This window comes from Salmo trutta, chromosome 1 (genome assembly GCF_901001165.1).
Source record: "Salmo trutta chromosome 1, fSalTru1.1, whole genome shotgun sequence".
In the NCBI taxonomy this organism is placed as follows: domain Eukaryota; kingdom Metazoa; phylum Chordata; class Actinopteri; order Salmoniformes; family Salmonidae; genus Salmo; species Salmo trutta.
The window spans coordinates 50,863,728-50,876,254 of record NC_042957.1 but is presented as its reverse complement, the minus strand read 5'-3'; the positions used below and the strand labels follow the sequence as shown (position 1 = coordinate 50,876,254).

Here is a 12,527-nt window from a genome sequence, read left to right as displayed (position 1 = left end):
ACCTTTGTACTTTTGTCTCGCCGCTCTCAACGGATCATTAGAAATGGTGATTCGTCGACCGGCCATCACTATTGCAAAGCTCTCACTATTAAAGATTTAGTTTAAGTTATAACTCTGACTTGTGTGATAAGTTTGTCTCTCTTCATTTGATAGTAAAGAAATTAACCACCACAACTTCTGGTCCCCACAAGGGTAGTAAAACCAAACACAGACATACACATCACAAATAGCGGGCTTGATCCCACTAACCTACCGAGTACTGGCAGCTGGAGCATAGACCAGGAATGCTCACCTCTAGTGGAAAGAAGGTGGGATTACAGAACCACTGAAGGAATGTCTTGAAAAAGGTCAAATCAACCAAATCAATGAGGTAACTGTGTCTGGGGAAAGGTCAAATCAACCAAATCAATGAGGTAATTGTGTCTGGGGAAAGGTCAAATCAACCAAATCAATGAGATAACTGTCTGGGGAAGTGTTTCTATAGGAGTACTATGAGGGGGCTGGTCTTGCGCACTCCTGACTCAGAGGCAAACAATGAGGATTTAGGTGGAGTGGATGAGGTGGAAGTGGGACTATTGTGTACTGAGTACTCACAGTACTATGACTCCTTGCACATCTATAGAGACGGAAAGAGGATGATTCCCTAACCACAACCACAGACAATGCCAGACCAAGCTAGATTTGTGTGGGTGGGGTAGTCCAACTGAAATGTAAACTACTGAAAACAAACAATGAAAACAGGAAGTTTCTACTTAAATTCAATTATTTATAGCGCTAGAGATCTCCCGCTCACCATCTATCAGGGTCCACAACCTTCTGTGTGCGTGTGTGTGTGTGTGTGTGTGTGTGTGTGTGTGTGTGTGTGTGTGTGTGTCTGAGTTAGTTTGTGTGAGTGTGTGTGTGTGGATATGAGTATAAGTATGAGTGTGTGAGTAAGTATGAGTGTGTATGTGTTCGTGGGTGTGTTTAAGCATGCCAACTGGTCACTCTCACCCTCTCTCGGGGTCGACGAACCACTCGCCTTCCCACTCCCACGCCCTGGGGGGCATGAAGCGCTCCTGTTTCAGCTTCACCTTCCCCGTCACGTCAGAGAACTTATGCCGGCACATTAACCCCGCGGTGCCCCACTTCCCAAACACCTGGGCCTGGTTCTCATACTGAGGGTGAAGAGGGAGAGTGAGAAAGAGGATGTGAGGGAAAATAGATTTTGTCAGCATAGTAAAGACCAGGTAAAATACCAACTTTAGGACTGTAAAACAAAGCATTGCCACAAAACCCATGTGAATAACAATAATAATACCATTTCTGCGAACACACTGAAGGTTCCCTCTGAGAAGCTGTTGAACTTCTTCTCGTGGGCAGAGAGCCCCAGCCACATGTTGACACGGAGCTGGACAGGGATCTTCACACCTTTGTTTTTGTCCATGGGGTACTGGCCGAAACAAACAAACAACAAAACACTATACATCGGGGTTGAGCGGTATACAGATTTTCATATCTAGCACTAATCGGCGTTAGCTACCCTTAGCGAACCGGCTAATGTTTAAATTATATTGACGGTATTGAAAATCCTACCTGGGTTATTTCGAAATATACCGTATATACCGAATACCAGTGTATCATCCAACCTTACTGTACATCACCTATGAAAACGGCAAGTAGCTAACTGCATGTTATCTCCGAATGTTTATGCCATATCTGAGGTTTAAACCAATGCACCTGCATTTAAACAGATCTGCCCCCTGGACTCTTCCTCTCTTCCCACTCTGACAGATATTGTCATTGGACATTGACACAAAACTGATTGATTATGAGCCGCTTATAATGACGTCATTTCAACCAGTTTCGCTTCAATATCCACTAACAATGTCTGTGGCATCAGTTTTAACTCTCTGTACACCTTAGTTACTGCATGAAGACTGTCTTGGTCCTGCTGCAGTATTCCTGTACTATTATCATACCCCTATACCAGGGGTAGGCAATTAGATTCAGCAGCGGGCTGATTTTTGTCGGATCGGATGGTTGGGAGCTAGAACATAATTAGAATAATTTGAACACTGCAAATTGACCACAACTAATTCCAAAAAGAGATTGTATTTGAAAATAATACTTTCATACCTTGATTACATTGAGACATGATCACGTCACTTTTTTTATTTGTGTGAATACTTGGGTACAGAATACCTAAATTAATACTTTTTTTACTGCAAAAATAATAATTTAAAAAATCCTATTTATTTATTTATATATATATATTTTTTCTTCATAAAAAACGTTGAGTGGGGGGTAAAAAAAATCACTTGCGGCTGGTTTTAGCGTGACACCTGTTGCCGACCCCTGTACTATACATAAACAACAAGACCTGAGAGGGTGTGGTATATAGCCAATATACTACAGCTAAGGGCTGTTCTTATGCACAACACAACTCGAAGTGCCTGGATACAGCCCTTAGCCGTGGTATATTGGCCATATACCACACCCCTTTGGGCCTTATTGCTTAATTATACCACTATTACTACTACTACTACTACTACTACTTAAACAAGTACTACTACTATTAGCACTAATATTACTAATACTCGTGATAATAGTAGTAGCATGATCAGTAGTCTCTGTTCTCCATCATAATACCTGCATTAAGATAGTATGGGTCCTGCCATAGAATTTCTCTACCATTATCATACTGCTACACTTATTACTACTACTACAACTACTATTATCACTAGTATCAGTCTGTTCTCCATCCTAGTACCTGCATGAAGATGGTCTGGGTCCTGCCACAGTATTTCCCACAGGCCTGCTCACTGTAGGTGGAGTAGAGGATCTGATTGGCTGGGAGACGGGCGTACGCCACCCTCCTCTCCCCACGCAGCATCCAGATCACCACGTCAGGCATACTGTTTTGGGGCTGAAGGAAGAGTGAAAGACGTATGAAAGAGAGATTATTAAGTGATGGGGAGAGAGAGAGTTTTCCATTGACAGTAGTAGTAGTAGTAGAGAGAGAGAGAGAGAGAGAGAGAGAGAGAGAGAGAGAATGCAATTCACAAGCTGGTTCAAATTGAGTGGGCTTGGCACTCCTATAACAAGTCATGGCACCCTCAAAATAAGGGCACGCCCTTACTTTAAGGACATTCCAATATTCAATGTGCTATTGAACCCTGAATGTCGTGAGAATGTCAATGTCTTGGTGCTCCTGACCTCCTCTGCAAGCTGTTTCAGTCTCTCCAGCCAGTCCTCGATGTCTGTCAGAGTGGCTATAACGTCGGTGGCCTCCTCCTTCAAGTGTTTGGCCACCTCTCTGATGCTGGCCACCGCCGAATCACGCAGCTTCTTAATCTGGACGTCCAGCGCCGTCAGGTTGGGCCTGCCCTCAAGCTCTGGTACCTGAAAGCTATCAGAAGCTAAAATGAGGCTACAGAAACTATACTGAAGCTATCAGAAGCTTTAAAGCATTAAGAACCTATATGACGCTATAAGAACCTAGCACTAAGCAATCAGAAGCTAGTGTTCATCTATCAAAACGTATCATGAAACTATCACAACCTCACATTAACTAACGAATGTGAAGCTAGGGTTAAGCTATCATAACCAAGCACAAAGCTACCAGAACCTAGCATGAAATGATCACAACCAAGCATTAAGTTATCAGAACACATCATGAAGTGATCTGAATCTAGCGTGAAGCTAGGATAAGTTAGAAGGAAGCTAACAGAACCTAGCAAGAAACAATTATAAGCTGAGATATGATCGATGAATGTCTTACTTGCTCAGATCCTCAATCATGTGGTCGATGAGTTTGAGCCAGATCTCAGCCAAGCGCGCCTCTGAGGCTTTAGCAAGGATGGCTGTTCTCAAAGAAGTGAGGTTGGATTCCTGGAAGAAATGACGACAAAATAATAAAGTTGCAACAACTGAGAATTATCCCATGATTGGTTGATTGATTATTTGATTGGTCGATTTGTTGAAAGTGTTTCTCACCAGTCTATCTGCGATGGAGAGGATGATGTTGACTGAATCCAATCGGTGACTAATGTCTTCCCAGAAGGATGTGAGGATGACAACAGGTTTGGTGTCAGCCCAGGGCAGGTAATAGTAGTGGTTGCCTACAGGAGAAACAGAACTAAGTCATATTCAGTTGAAGCTGCAGAGTGGTATATACCTGTAGAACTTGACAATTTAGTCCTGCTGTATGGGGATGTCTCTACTGCATTGGGAACAGCAATGCAGTTTTGATAGGCATGAATGGTGCCCTCGGAAAGTATTCAGACCCATTTACTTTTTCCACATTTTGTTAGGTTACAGCCTTAATCTAACATTGATTAAATTGTTTTTTCCCCTCATCGATCTACACACAATACCCCATAGTGACAAAGCAAAAACAGGTTTCTGAATGTCCTTGAGTGCCCCAGCCAGAGCCCGGACTTGAACCCGATCGAACATCTCTGAAGAGATATGAAAATAGCTGTGTAGCAACACTCCCCATCCAACCTGACAGAGCTTGAGAGGATCTGTCCGAGAGGATCTATTTTGTTTTTTTTTTGTTTTTTTTATAAACGAGCAAACATTCCTAAAAACCTGTTTTCGCTTTGTCATTATGGGGTACTGTGTGTAGATTGCTGAGGAATTTGCTTTATTTCATCCATTTTAGAATAAGGTTGTAAAGTAACAAAATGTGGAAGAAGTCAAAGGGTTTCGACACCTTCCGAAGGCACTGTATGTTTTCCTGTTTTGATATGCATGACTGTGTATAGTTGGTCTGCCTTGTGCCTTTAGAATTGATAGATAAACAAACACATGCTCTCGAAGCATGGGTGCTAAAAAAATCTTTATTTTGTAAACATTCAAATTTCAGGTCTAATCAAGGTCTAATGTGTTGGCACTGTGCTGGAACAATAGCAGGCACACCAGGAGGGTACCCATCAGAATGAAGAACACTGGTGTATAGTCTAGGTTTTCTCACCATCAAACACAGCACAGCTGTATTGGGTTGTGGATGCCAGCGGCATGCAGGTGGAGTCCAGCTTGTTGCCGTAGTTACCGATGCTGACCTCGAACTGGATTGGCTCACCGGGCTCCTGGAGCATGCAGGAGCTGTGGAACACAGCACACAGCGAGAACTTCCTCCTCCGCTGGTACTTCTGAAAGCACAAACAAGAGGTCAGGGGTGCTTAATTCCAGTGTACATTCATTAAAGGTGCATTATTGCCTGACTAAATCAAAATTGGATTTGGAAACACTGGTCTACACACAAGAAATCTGGATGGAGGGTAAACTTTTCCCTTCAAGCTTTCTCTGTATCCATTTCTCATCAGTTGTTCTCTAAGTTTTGCAAGTTTCGTACCAGGGTTGGGGTCAATTCGAAGTCAATTCCGGAAGTAATTTGAATTACTTTTGAAGTAAATAGCTTCTACCTTACAGTTTATTGAGAAGTCATGTAAAATAGATGCCCTTTTTGAAATGATTGAACTGGAATTTCAAATTACTTTTTAAATTGACTGCCTTCAATTGGAATTGACACCAACCCTGTTTCAGACCTTTATTAATACATGAAGCAACAATATCCCAGCTATGACAGGGTCCCACCCTCTCTGTGTACCTGGGCCACCAGGATGTCATCACTGGAGATGTTGTCCAGCTTCCTGTCAGCTTTGCCCTCCAGCTGAGTGGAGAGCTCGATGAGGACTCTGCCCCTGTAGGCCACCCCTTCACCCTGGTAGACAGACAGACAGACAGACAGACAGACAGACAGACAGACAGACAGACAGACAGACAGACAGACAGACAGACAGACAGACAGACAGACAGACAGACAGACAGAGATGAAACAACACAGTGATACTGTAATCGTGTTGCTACACAAGATGTTCCTGTCAACACAGGAAATTACTTGAAGGAAAAATTAAGCTTAATGACAATTGTGTTAGACAGCTGACCTGTCTGCTTTAAAGCTATTATCAAAGTTGAACTAGAACCGGACTATCTGGATTTGAGGAAGGGAAGTATGAAATGTGGAAATCTCACATGTGTTATACATTGAAGGGGGGGGTATATATATAAATTGGATACCTGTATGTTTTATAGATTAGATACGCTTGCCAAGAAACTCAGCAGAAAAGAGAATACTGATCTAAACCAGATGTTCCTTGCCTATATTTGCTAAAATGTATTTTTGTCTAAGAGAGTCCAATGCTGGCTGCGTCCAGAAAAGGTTTCCCCTGCACAGGTCACTGCTGAATAAACCCTGGGCGAATGCTTCATAGTTTTCTCAACTACAAGAGCTGATTTTCTACAACAATTTAAATTCTGAATCTTAATAATGACATGTTTCTGTGAGAGAGAAGTGCATGTTAGATATGCAAATATTTACAATAAGAAAAAGGAATAACAAAACATCCTGCCAGAGCTGAAGCACTTGTCCTCAACCCCAGGGATGGTCTTACCTTGCCAAAGTTGAGTTCCTCGTACGGGTCTGGGAGGCCAGTGAACTCCCTGGGACTGCCGTACAGGTTTAGGTAGCAAGGCCCAAACGCTGGGAGGAAACCCACCTCCGCCTCTCCACTGCTCGCTGTAATAAAAAGGCAGGTTCTCTTTGTGAAATGGTTTGCTACAGATATTTTGAATTAATGTAATATTTACTCCAGTCCATTGCCAAGTACACTGTAATTATCCTGGCGACCAGACTCTGAGCGACAGTGTTAACAAATCAAATCAAAAGTTATTGGTCACGTACACATATTTTGCAGAAGTTATCAAAGAAGCAGTGAAATGCTTATGTTTCTAGCTCCAACAGTGCAGTAATATCGAACAATACAAAACAATACAGACAAATCCAAAACAATTTAAAGAAAGACATTTAGAAATAGCAGAATGAGTCTGGAATATAAATATACTGTATATACTGTATGTATGTATGTATATAATGGTGTGTATAGACAGTATGGACAGTATATGAATAGAAAATGTGTGTACAGCAGTAGTTATATAGGATGAGCCTTGACTAGAATATGTACATACAGTAGGCCAGCAGTCTCTAAGGTGCAAGCTAGAGTACAGGGTGGTAGCCAGCTAGTAACAATGACTAAGTTCAGGGCAGGCTACTGAGCCTGGCTAGGGGTGACTATTTAACAATCTGATGGTCTGGAGATAGAAGCTGTTTTTCCGTTATTTACCCCCGTTTTTTTTTTACATGGTAATACAACGTGGTCTGGTGCCTATGCTACATCTGTAGTCAAACTTTAGTATTGACAAATGCTGTCCCTGGTTGACAAATGCAATAAAAAATAAAATATTTTTATTGTCACACTCCAGATAGGTGCAGTGAAACGTGTTGTTTAATAGGGTCAGCCATAGTAGTAAGGCACCCCTGGAGCAAATTAGGATTACGTGCCTTGCTCAAAGGCACATAGATAGATGTTTTCACCTTGTCAGCTCGGGTATTCAACAAGGGACCTTTCGGTTACAGGCCCAAGACTCTAACCACTAGGCTACCTGCCACCCTATAGGGAGGCCTCATAGAAAAATATGATGGTTCTTTACCTTCAGATGACAGATTGGTGCAATGTTCTGCAGGTGTATCTGTTTGAAGGGACAGATGCAATGTGGATGAGACAGGGAACACACACACACACACACACACACACACACACACACACACACACACACACACACAGTGAGAGAGAGTGAGAAAGAGCGATACCATACCTTCAATCTCACCACCGGATGAGGCTATTTTGGTCAGATTTAGAAATGTGGTTCCTATCACATCATTCCTGGTCAGACGATCCCTGTGTGAAAAGATCAATACGCTGTTAATAAACGTTCCTACGAGATCCATGTCTTCAAACTCAAAGTAGCAGCATTTAAAAGTGAAGGTATACATGAATGTGGATAGTGTAATACACAGTAAACCGTTATTACAATTGTTTGAACATCCAAACATGCACTGTATCTGTCTTCCAGGGAGGATAACCAAAGACTTACCAGTCAAATACAGTCAACTTGATGCTTTCACACATGGATGGGAACTAAAGAGGGAAATGAGAGCATGTTGTGTTTGTCTGGCTTCCATTCATATCATCCAATTGTGTTGTGGTGTACTACATGTAATACGAGAGAGCTAGGTCATACCTTGACCTGAAGGTTGATCAGCTGGTTCCACTCAGGATTGGCATTTTTCTCGATAATTTTGGTGCACAGCTGAAACCAAAGCAATGTCATCATTAAGCAACATCTAACCAAAGATCTGAAAATATTTGCCTAACGACTTGTGTTTTGTCTTTCTCTTGCATTCTAGGAGTTCTGAGTCTTAGCTTTACCTTCTTGCCAGCGAAGCTGACTTCCAGAAATGGATCAACTAAGTTTTTCTTCTCGCCTTCCCCTCCAAATACTTGTTTCACAGTCTGTACAAATGCATCATCCACTGTAAGACGGAGTGAAAGGATATTAACATACACCCACAGAAAAAACAACAGACGTTCAGTCAACGTTTTGAAAGAACAGGCCCACTGACAACAATGTTGGATTACTTGAAATTAATTCCCAGATTCAAAAAGAACACTTAAACACTTGGTGTTTGCAGATACGTGAAATCAATATGGTTTTGGCTGTTCACACTAACCTCTGCCATATTGCTTACACGTTTCCTTTACCTAGAAATATGCACACCCAATGGGGTAGGGGGAAATGGGCAAGTGATAGGTGGAAGAAACAAGAGGTTTAGGGATAAAGAAAGGGGCGAGAGGTTGTTTTTGGACCGAACTAAATGATACTTTGCTGCTGATGGAGGAAGAAGGGTGGAGGATGGAGAAAGAAGGAATATACACGTACTCTGAGGCATGTCCTCTGCGCGGTACACCTTCAGGTTGAGAGTGACCAATCTGAGTGTTACCCCAGCCGGCACCAACAGATTACTCTCTATGTCATCTTGCTCCTCGTTCCGCTCTCTCTTCTCAGTCTGAACACACAGGAGGGGAGGGGAGGGGAGAGCCTTGATGAAATATGGTATGTTGTATGTAGTTGTATAACATATTGATATTGTATACACATTCTACTAAACTTAGCAAAACAATTAACCTCCCTTTTTCAGGACCCTGTCTTTCAAAAATCCAAATAACTTACAGATCTTCATTGTAAAGGGTTTAAACACTGTTTCCCATGCTTGTTCAATGAACCATAAACAATTCATGATCATGCACCTGCGGAATGGTCGTTAAGATACTAACAGCTTACAGATGGTAGGCAATTAAGGTCATAGTTATGAAAACATAGGACACTAAAGAGGCCTTTCTACTGACTCTGAAAAACACCAAAAGAAAGATGCCCAGGGTCCCTGCTCATCTGCGTGAACGTGCCTTAGGCATGCTGCAAGGAGGCATGAGGACTGCAGATGTGGCCAGGGCAATAAATTGCAATGTCCGTACTGTGAGACGCCTAAGACAGCGCTACAGGGAGACAGGATGGCCAGCTGATCGTCCTCGCAGTGGCAGACCACGTGTAACAACACCTGCACAGGATCGGTACATCCGAAAATCACACCTGCGGGACAGGTACAGGATGGCAACAACAACTGCCCAAGTTACACCAGGAACGCACAATCACTCCATCAGTGCTCAGACTGTCTGCAATAGGCTGAGAGAGGCTGGACTGAGGGCTTGTAGGCCTGTTGTGAGGCAGGTCCTCACCAGACATCACCAGCAACAACATCGCCTACGGGCACAAACCCACCATCGCTAGACCAGACAGGACTGGCAAAAAGTGCTCTTCACTGATGAGTCGCGGTTTTGTCTCACCAGGGGTGATGGTCGGATTCACGTTTATCATCGAAGGAATGAGCGTTACACCGAGGCCTGTACTCTGGAGCGGGATCGATTTGAAGGTGGAGGGTCCATCATGGTCTTGGGCGGTGTGTCACAGCATCATCGGACTGAGCTTGTTGTCATTGCAGGCAATCTTAGCACTGTGCGTTACAGGGAAGACATCCTCCTCCCTCATGTGGTACCCTTCCTGCAGGCTCATCCTGACATGACCCTCCAGCATGACAATGCCACCAGCCATACTGCTCATTCTGTGCGTGAATTCCTGCAAGACAGGAATGTCAGTGTTCTGCCATGGCCAGCGAAGAGCCCGGATCTCAATCCCATTGAGCACGTCTGGGACCTGTTGGATCAGAGGGTGAGGGCTAGGGCCATTCCCCCCAGAAATATCCGGGAACTTGCAGGCGCCTTGGTGGAAGAGTGGGGTAACATCTCACAGCAAGAACTGGCAAATCTGATGCAGTCCATGAGGAGGAGATGCACTGCAGTACTTAATGCAGCTGGTGGCCACACCAGATACTGACTGTTAGTCACATGTCTGTGGAACTTGTTCAGTTTATATCTCAGTTGTTGAATCTTGTTATGTTCATACAAATATTTAGACATGTTAAGTTTGCTGAAAATAAACGCAGTTAACAGTGAGAGGACGTTTATTTTTTTGCGGAGTTTATAAACTATATAATCAATATTACATTAAGTACAAAGGTAGATAATGTAGAGAAAGACAGGTGAGGTGTGTGGTGACATAGCATAGTGACACAGCAGTCGTACCGGTGGCTCGTCTCCTGTTCCCACGATGACCAGGCTGACCTTCAGGTAACCTTTGGCCCCCGAGCTAGAGTCATCAGGGTCACTCAGGAGAAGCCACTTCCTCATTATGGCGTGGGCTGTTGACCATAAGAACATACACATTCCAGACACAGACACAGACACACACAAAGGATGTCTTTGAAGATAATTAAAGATCAAGATAATACTTTGTTTCCTGTGTCACTCTTCTGTAAAGATGAACTTACCAGGTTCGTCATATATGTACCCAACATCCAACTGTTAAAATAAAAATAAAGTCTGGTTACTCTACACAACTGATTTTAACTAGATTTCAACCATTTTACTTTTATTTCAATAAAAATGCATATTTGTTGACAACTCAATTAAATATCCACCAAATTCGGATATTGAGGTTATTGCCTGGAAGGATGATTACAGTAATATATTCAATACTGTATAAACACAGTGTGGTAGTGTGCATTGTAGCCATACCATATTTGAACAAAGGATTCCTGTGATTTATCCAATGTTTTCTGTCATTGTTATGGAAGGCAAATGTAATAGATTGGATGTAATTGATGTATTGCTCTGTAAATAACTAAATGAAATGCACTTTTTGTAAATTAGGATGTAAGGATATTTAAATGTCACCTTGAACTCCCCCATTAGACTGTCTGCTCTGAGGGAGTAGGAATCATAGACCTGCAGAGAGAGAGAGAGAGAGAGAGAGAGAGAGAGAGAGAGAGAGAGAGAGAGAGGATTAGTGATGTTGAAACGAACCCAGCCCTTAGTTCTAAACTGCTTCATAGTTTACCACAATGAAGGAGTTTTACAATGATTGATTTACACTGAGTGTTCAATACATTAAGAACACCTGCTCTTTCCATGACATCAAATCAAAATCAAATCAAATGTATTTATAAAGTCCTTTTTACATCAGCAGATGTCACAAAGTGCTTATACAGAAACCCAGCCTAAAAGCCCAAACAGCAAGCAATGTCTGTGTAGAAGCACGGTGGCTAGGAATAACTCCCTAGAAAAGGCAGGAACCTAGGAAGAAACCTAGAGAGGAACCAGGCTCTGAGGGGTGACTAGCCCTCTTCTGGCTATGTCGGGTGGAGATTATAATAGTACATGGCCATTAAGGTCAGATTGTTCTTCAAGATGTTCAAACGTTCATAGATGACCAGCAGGGTCAAATAATAACCACAGTGGCTGTAGAGGGTGCAACAGGTCAGCACCTCAGGGGTAAATGTCAGTTGGCATTTCATAGCCGAGCATTCAAAGTCAAGACAGCAGAAGCGGTAGAGAGAGCAAAAGAGGGAGGGAGGGAGGGAGGGAGGGAGGGAGGGAGGGAGAGTGAGAGGGAGGGAGAGAGAAAGCGGGTCGAAAACAACAGGTAGTGGGGGGGGGCATACTTAAGTTCACACAGGACACCAGATAAGACAGGACAATTTCACCAGATAGGACAGAATGACCCTAGCTACCCGGCACACCATGTTGCAGCATAGATACTGGAGGCTGAGACGGGGGGGACACTGTGGCCCTGTCCGGCAATACCTCCAGACAGGGCCAACCAGGCAGGATATAACCCCCACAAAGCACAGCCCCCATACCACTAGAGGGATATCAACACACCACCAACTTAGTACCCTGAGACAAGGCTGATTATAGCCCACGGAGATCTCCTCCACCGCATGAGACCGAGGTGGCGCAAGACCAGCAAGAGGAAGATCACTTCAGTGACTCAACCCACTCAAGTCAAGTATAGGAGGATAAGCCTGGCACAACATGATGCACCCATCCTAGGGACGGCATGGAAGAGCATTAGTAAGCCAGTGACTCAGCCCACGTAATAGGGTCAGAGACAGTGGAGAGACAGGAGCCAGCCAGGCAGAGACAGCAAGGGCGGTTTGTTACTACATTCATAGGACCTACTAAAGC

General features: G+C 43.3%; 1 protein-coding gene across 1 annotated transcript in view; it reads right to left on the bottom strand.

Annotated features, from left to right (window-relative positions):
* LOC115198772 (myoferlin) overlaps window positions 1-12,527 on the bottom strand; it is a 57,077-nt gene that overhangs the window by 27,155 nt on the left and 17,395 nt on the right. The window contains exons 9-26 of the mRNA XM_029761044.1: window positions 11,235-11,285; window positions 10,829-10,859; window positions 10,584-10,699; window positions 8,827-8,953; window positions 8,316-8,419; window positions 8,128-8,196; window positions 7,981-8,024; window positions 7,702-7,784; window positions 7,537-7,575; window positions 6,441-6,565; window positions 5,597-5,710; window positions 4,961-5,138; window positions 3,979-4,103; window positions 3,764-3,873; window positions 3,199-3,391; window positions 2,753-2,908; window positions 1,301-1,432; window positions 994-1,157 (exon numbers count right to left, since the gene is read on the bottom strand). Of these exons, the coding sequence (XP_029616904.1) occupies window positions 994-1,157; window positions 1,301-1,432; window positions 2,753-2,908; window positions 3,199-3,391; window positions 3,764-3,873; window positions 3,979-4,103; window positions 4,961-5,138; window positions 5,597-5,710; window positions 6,441-6,565; window positions 7,537-7,575; window positions 7,702-7,784; window positions 7,981-8,024; window positions 8,128-8,196; window positions 8,316-8,419; window positions 8,827-8,953; window positions 10,584-10,699; window positions 10,829-10,859; window positions 11,235-11,285 (1,961 nt within the window). The remainder of the gene's footprint in view (window positions 1-993; window positions 1,158-1,300; window positions 1,433-2,752; window positions 2,909-3,198; window positions 3,392-3,763; window positions 3,874-3,978; window positions 4,104-4,960; window positions 5,139-5,596; window positions 5,711-6,440; window positions 6,566-7,536; window positions 7,576-7,701; window positions 7,785-7,980; window positions 8,025-8,127; window positions 8,197-8,315; window positions 8,420-8,826; window positions 8,954-10,583; window positions 10,700-10,828; window positions 10,860-11,234; window positions 11,286-12,527) is intronic.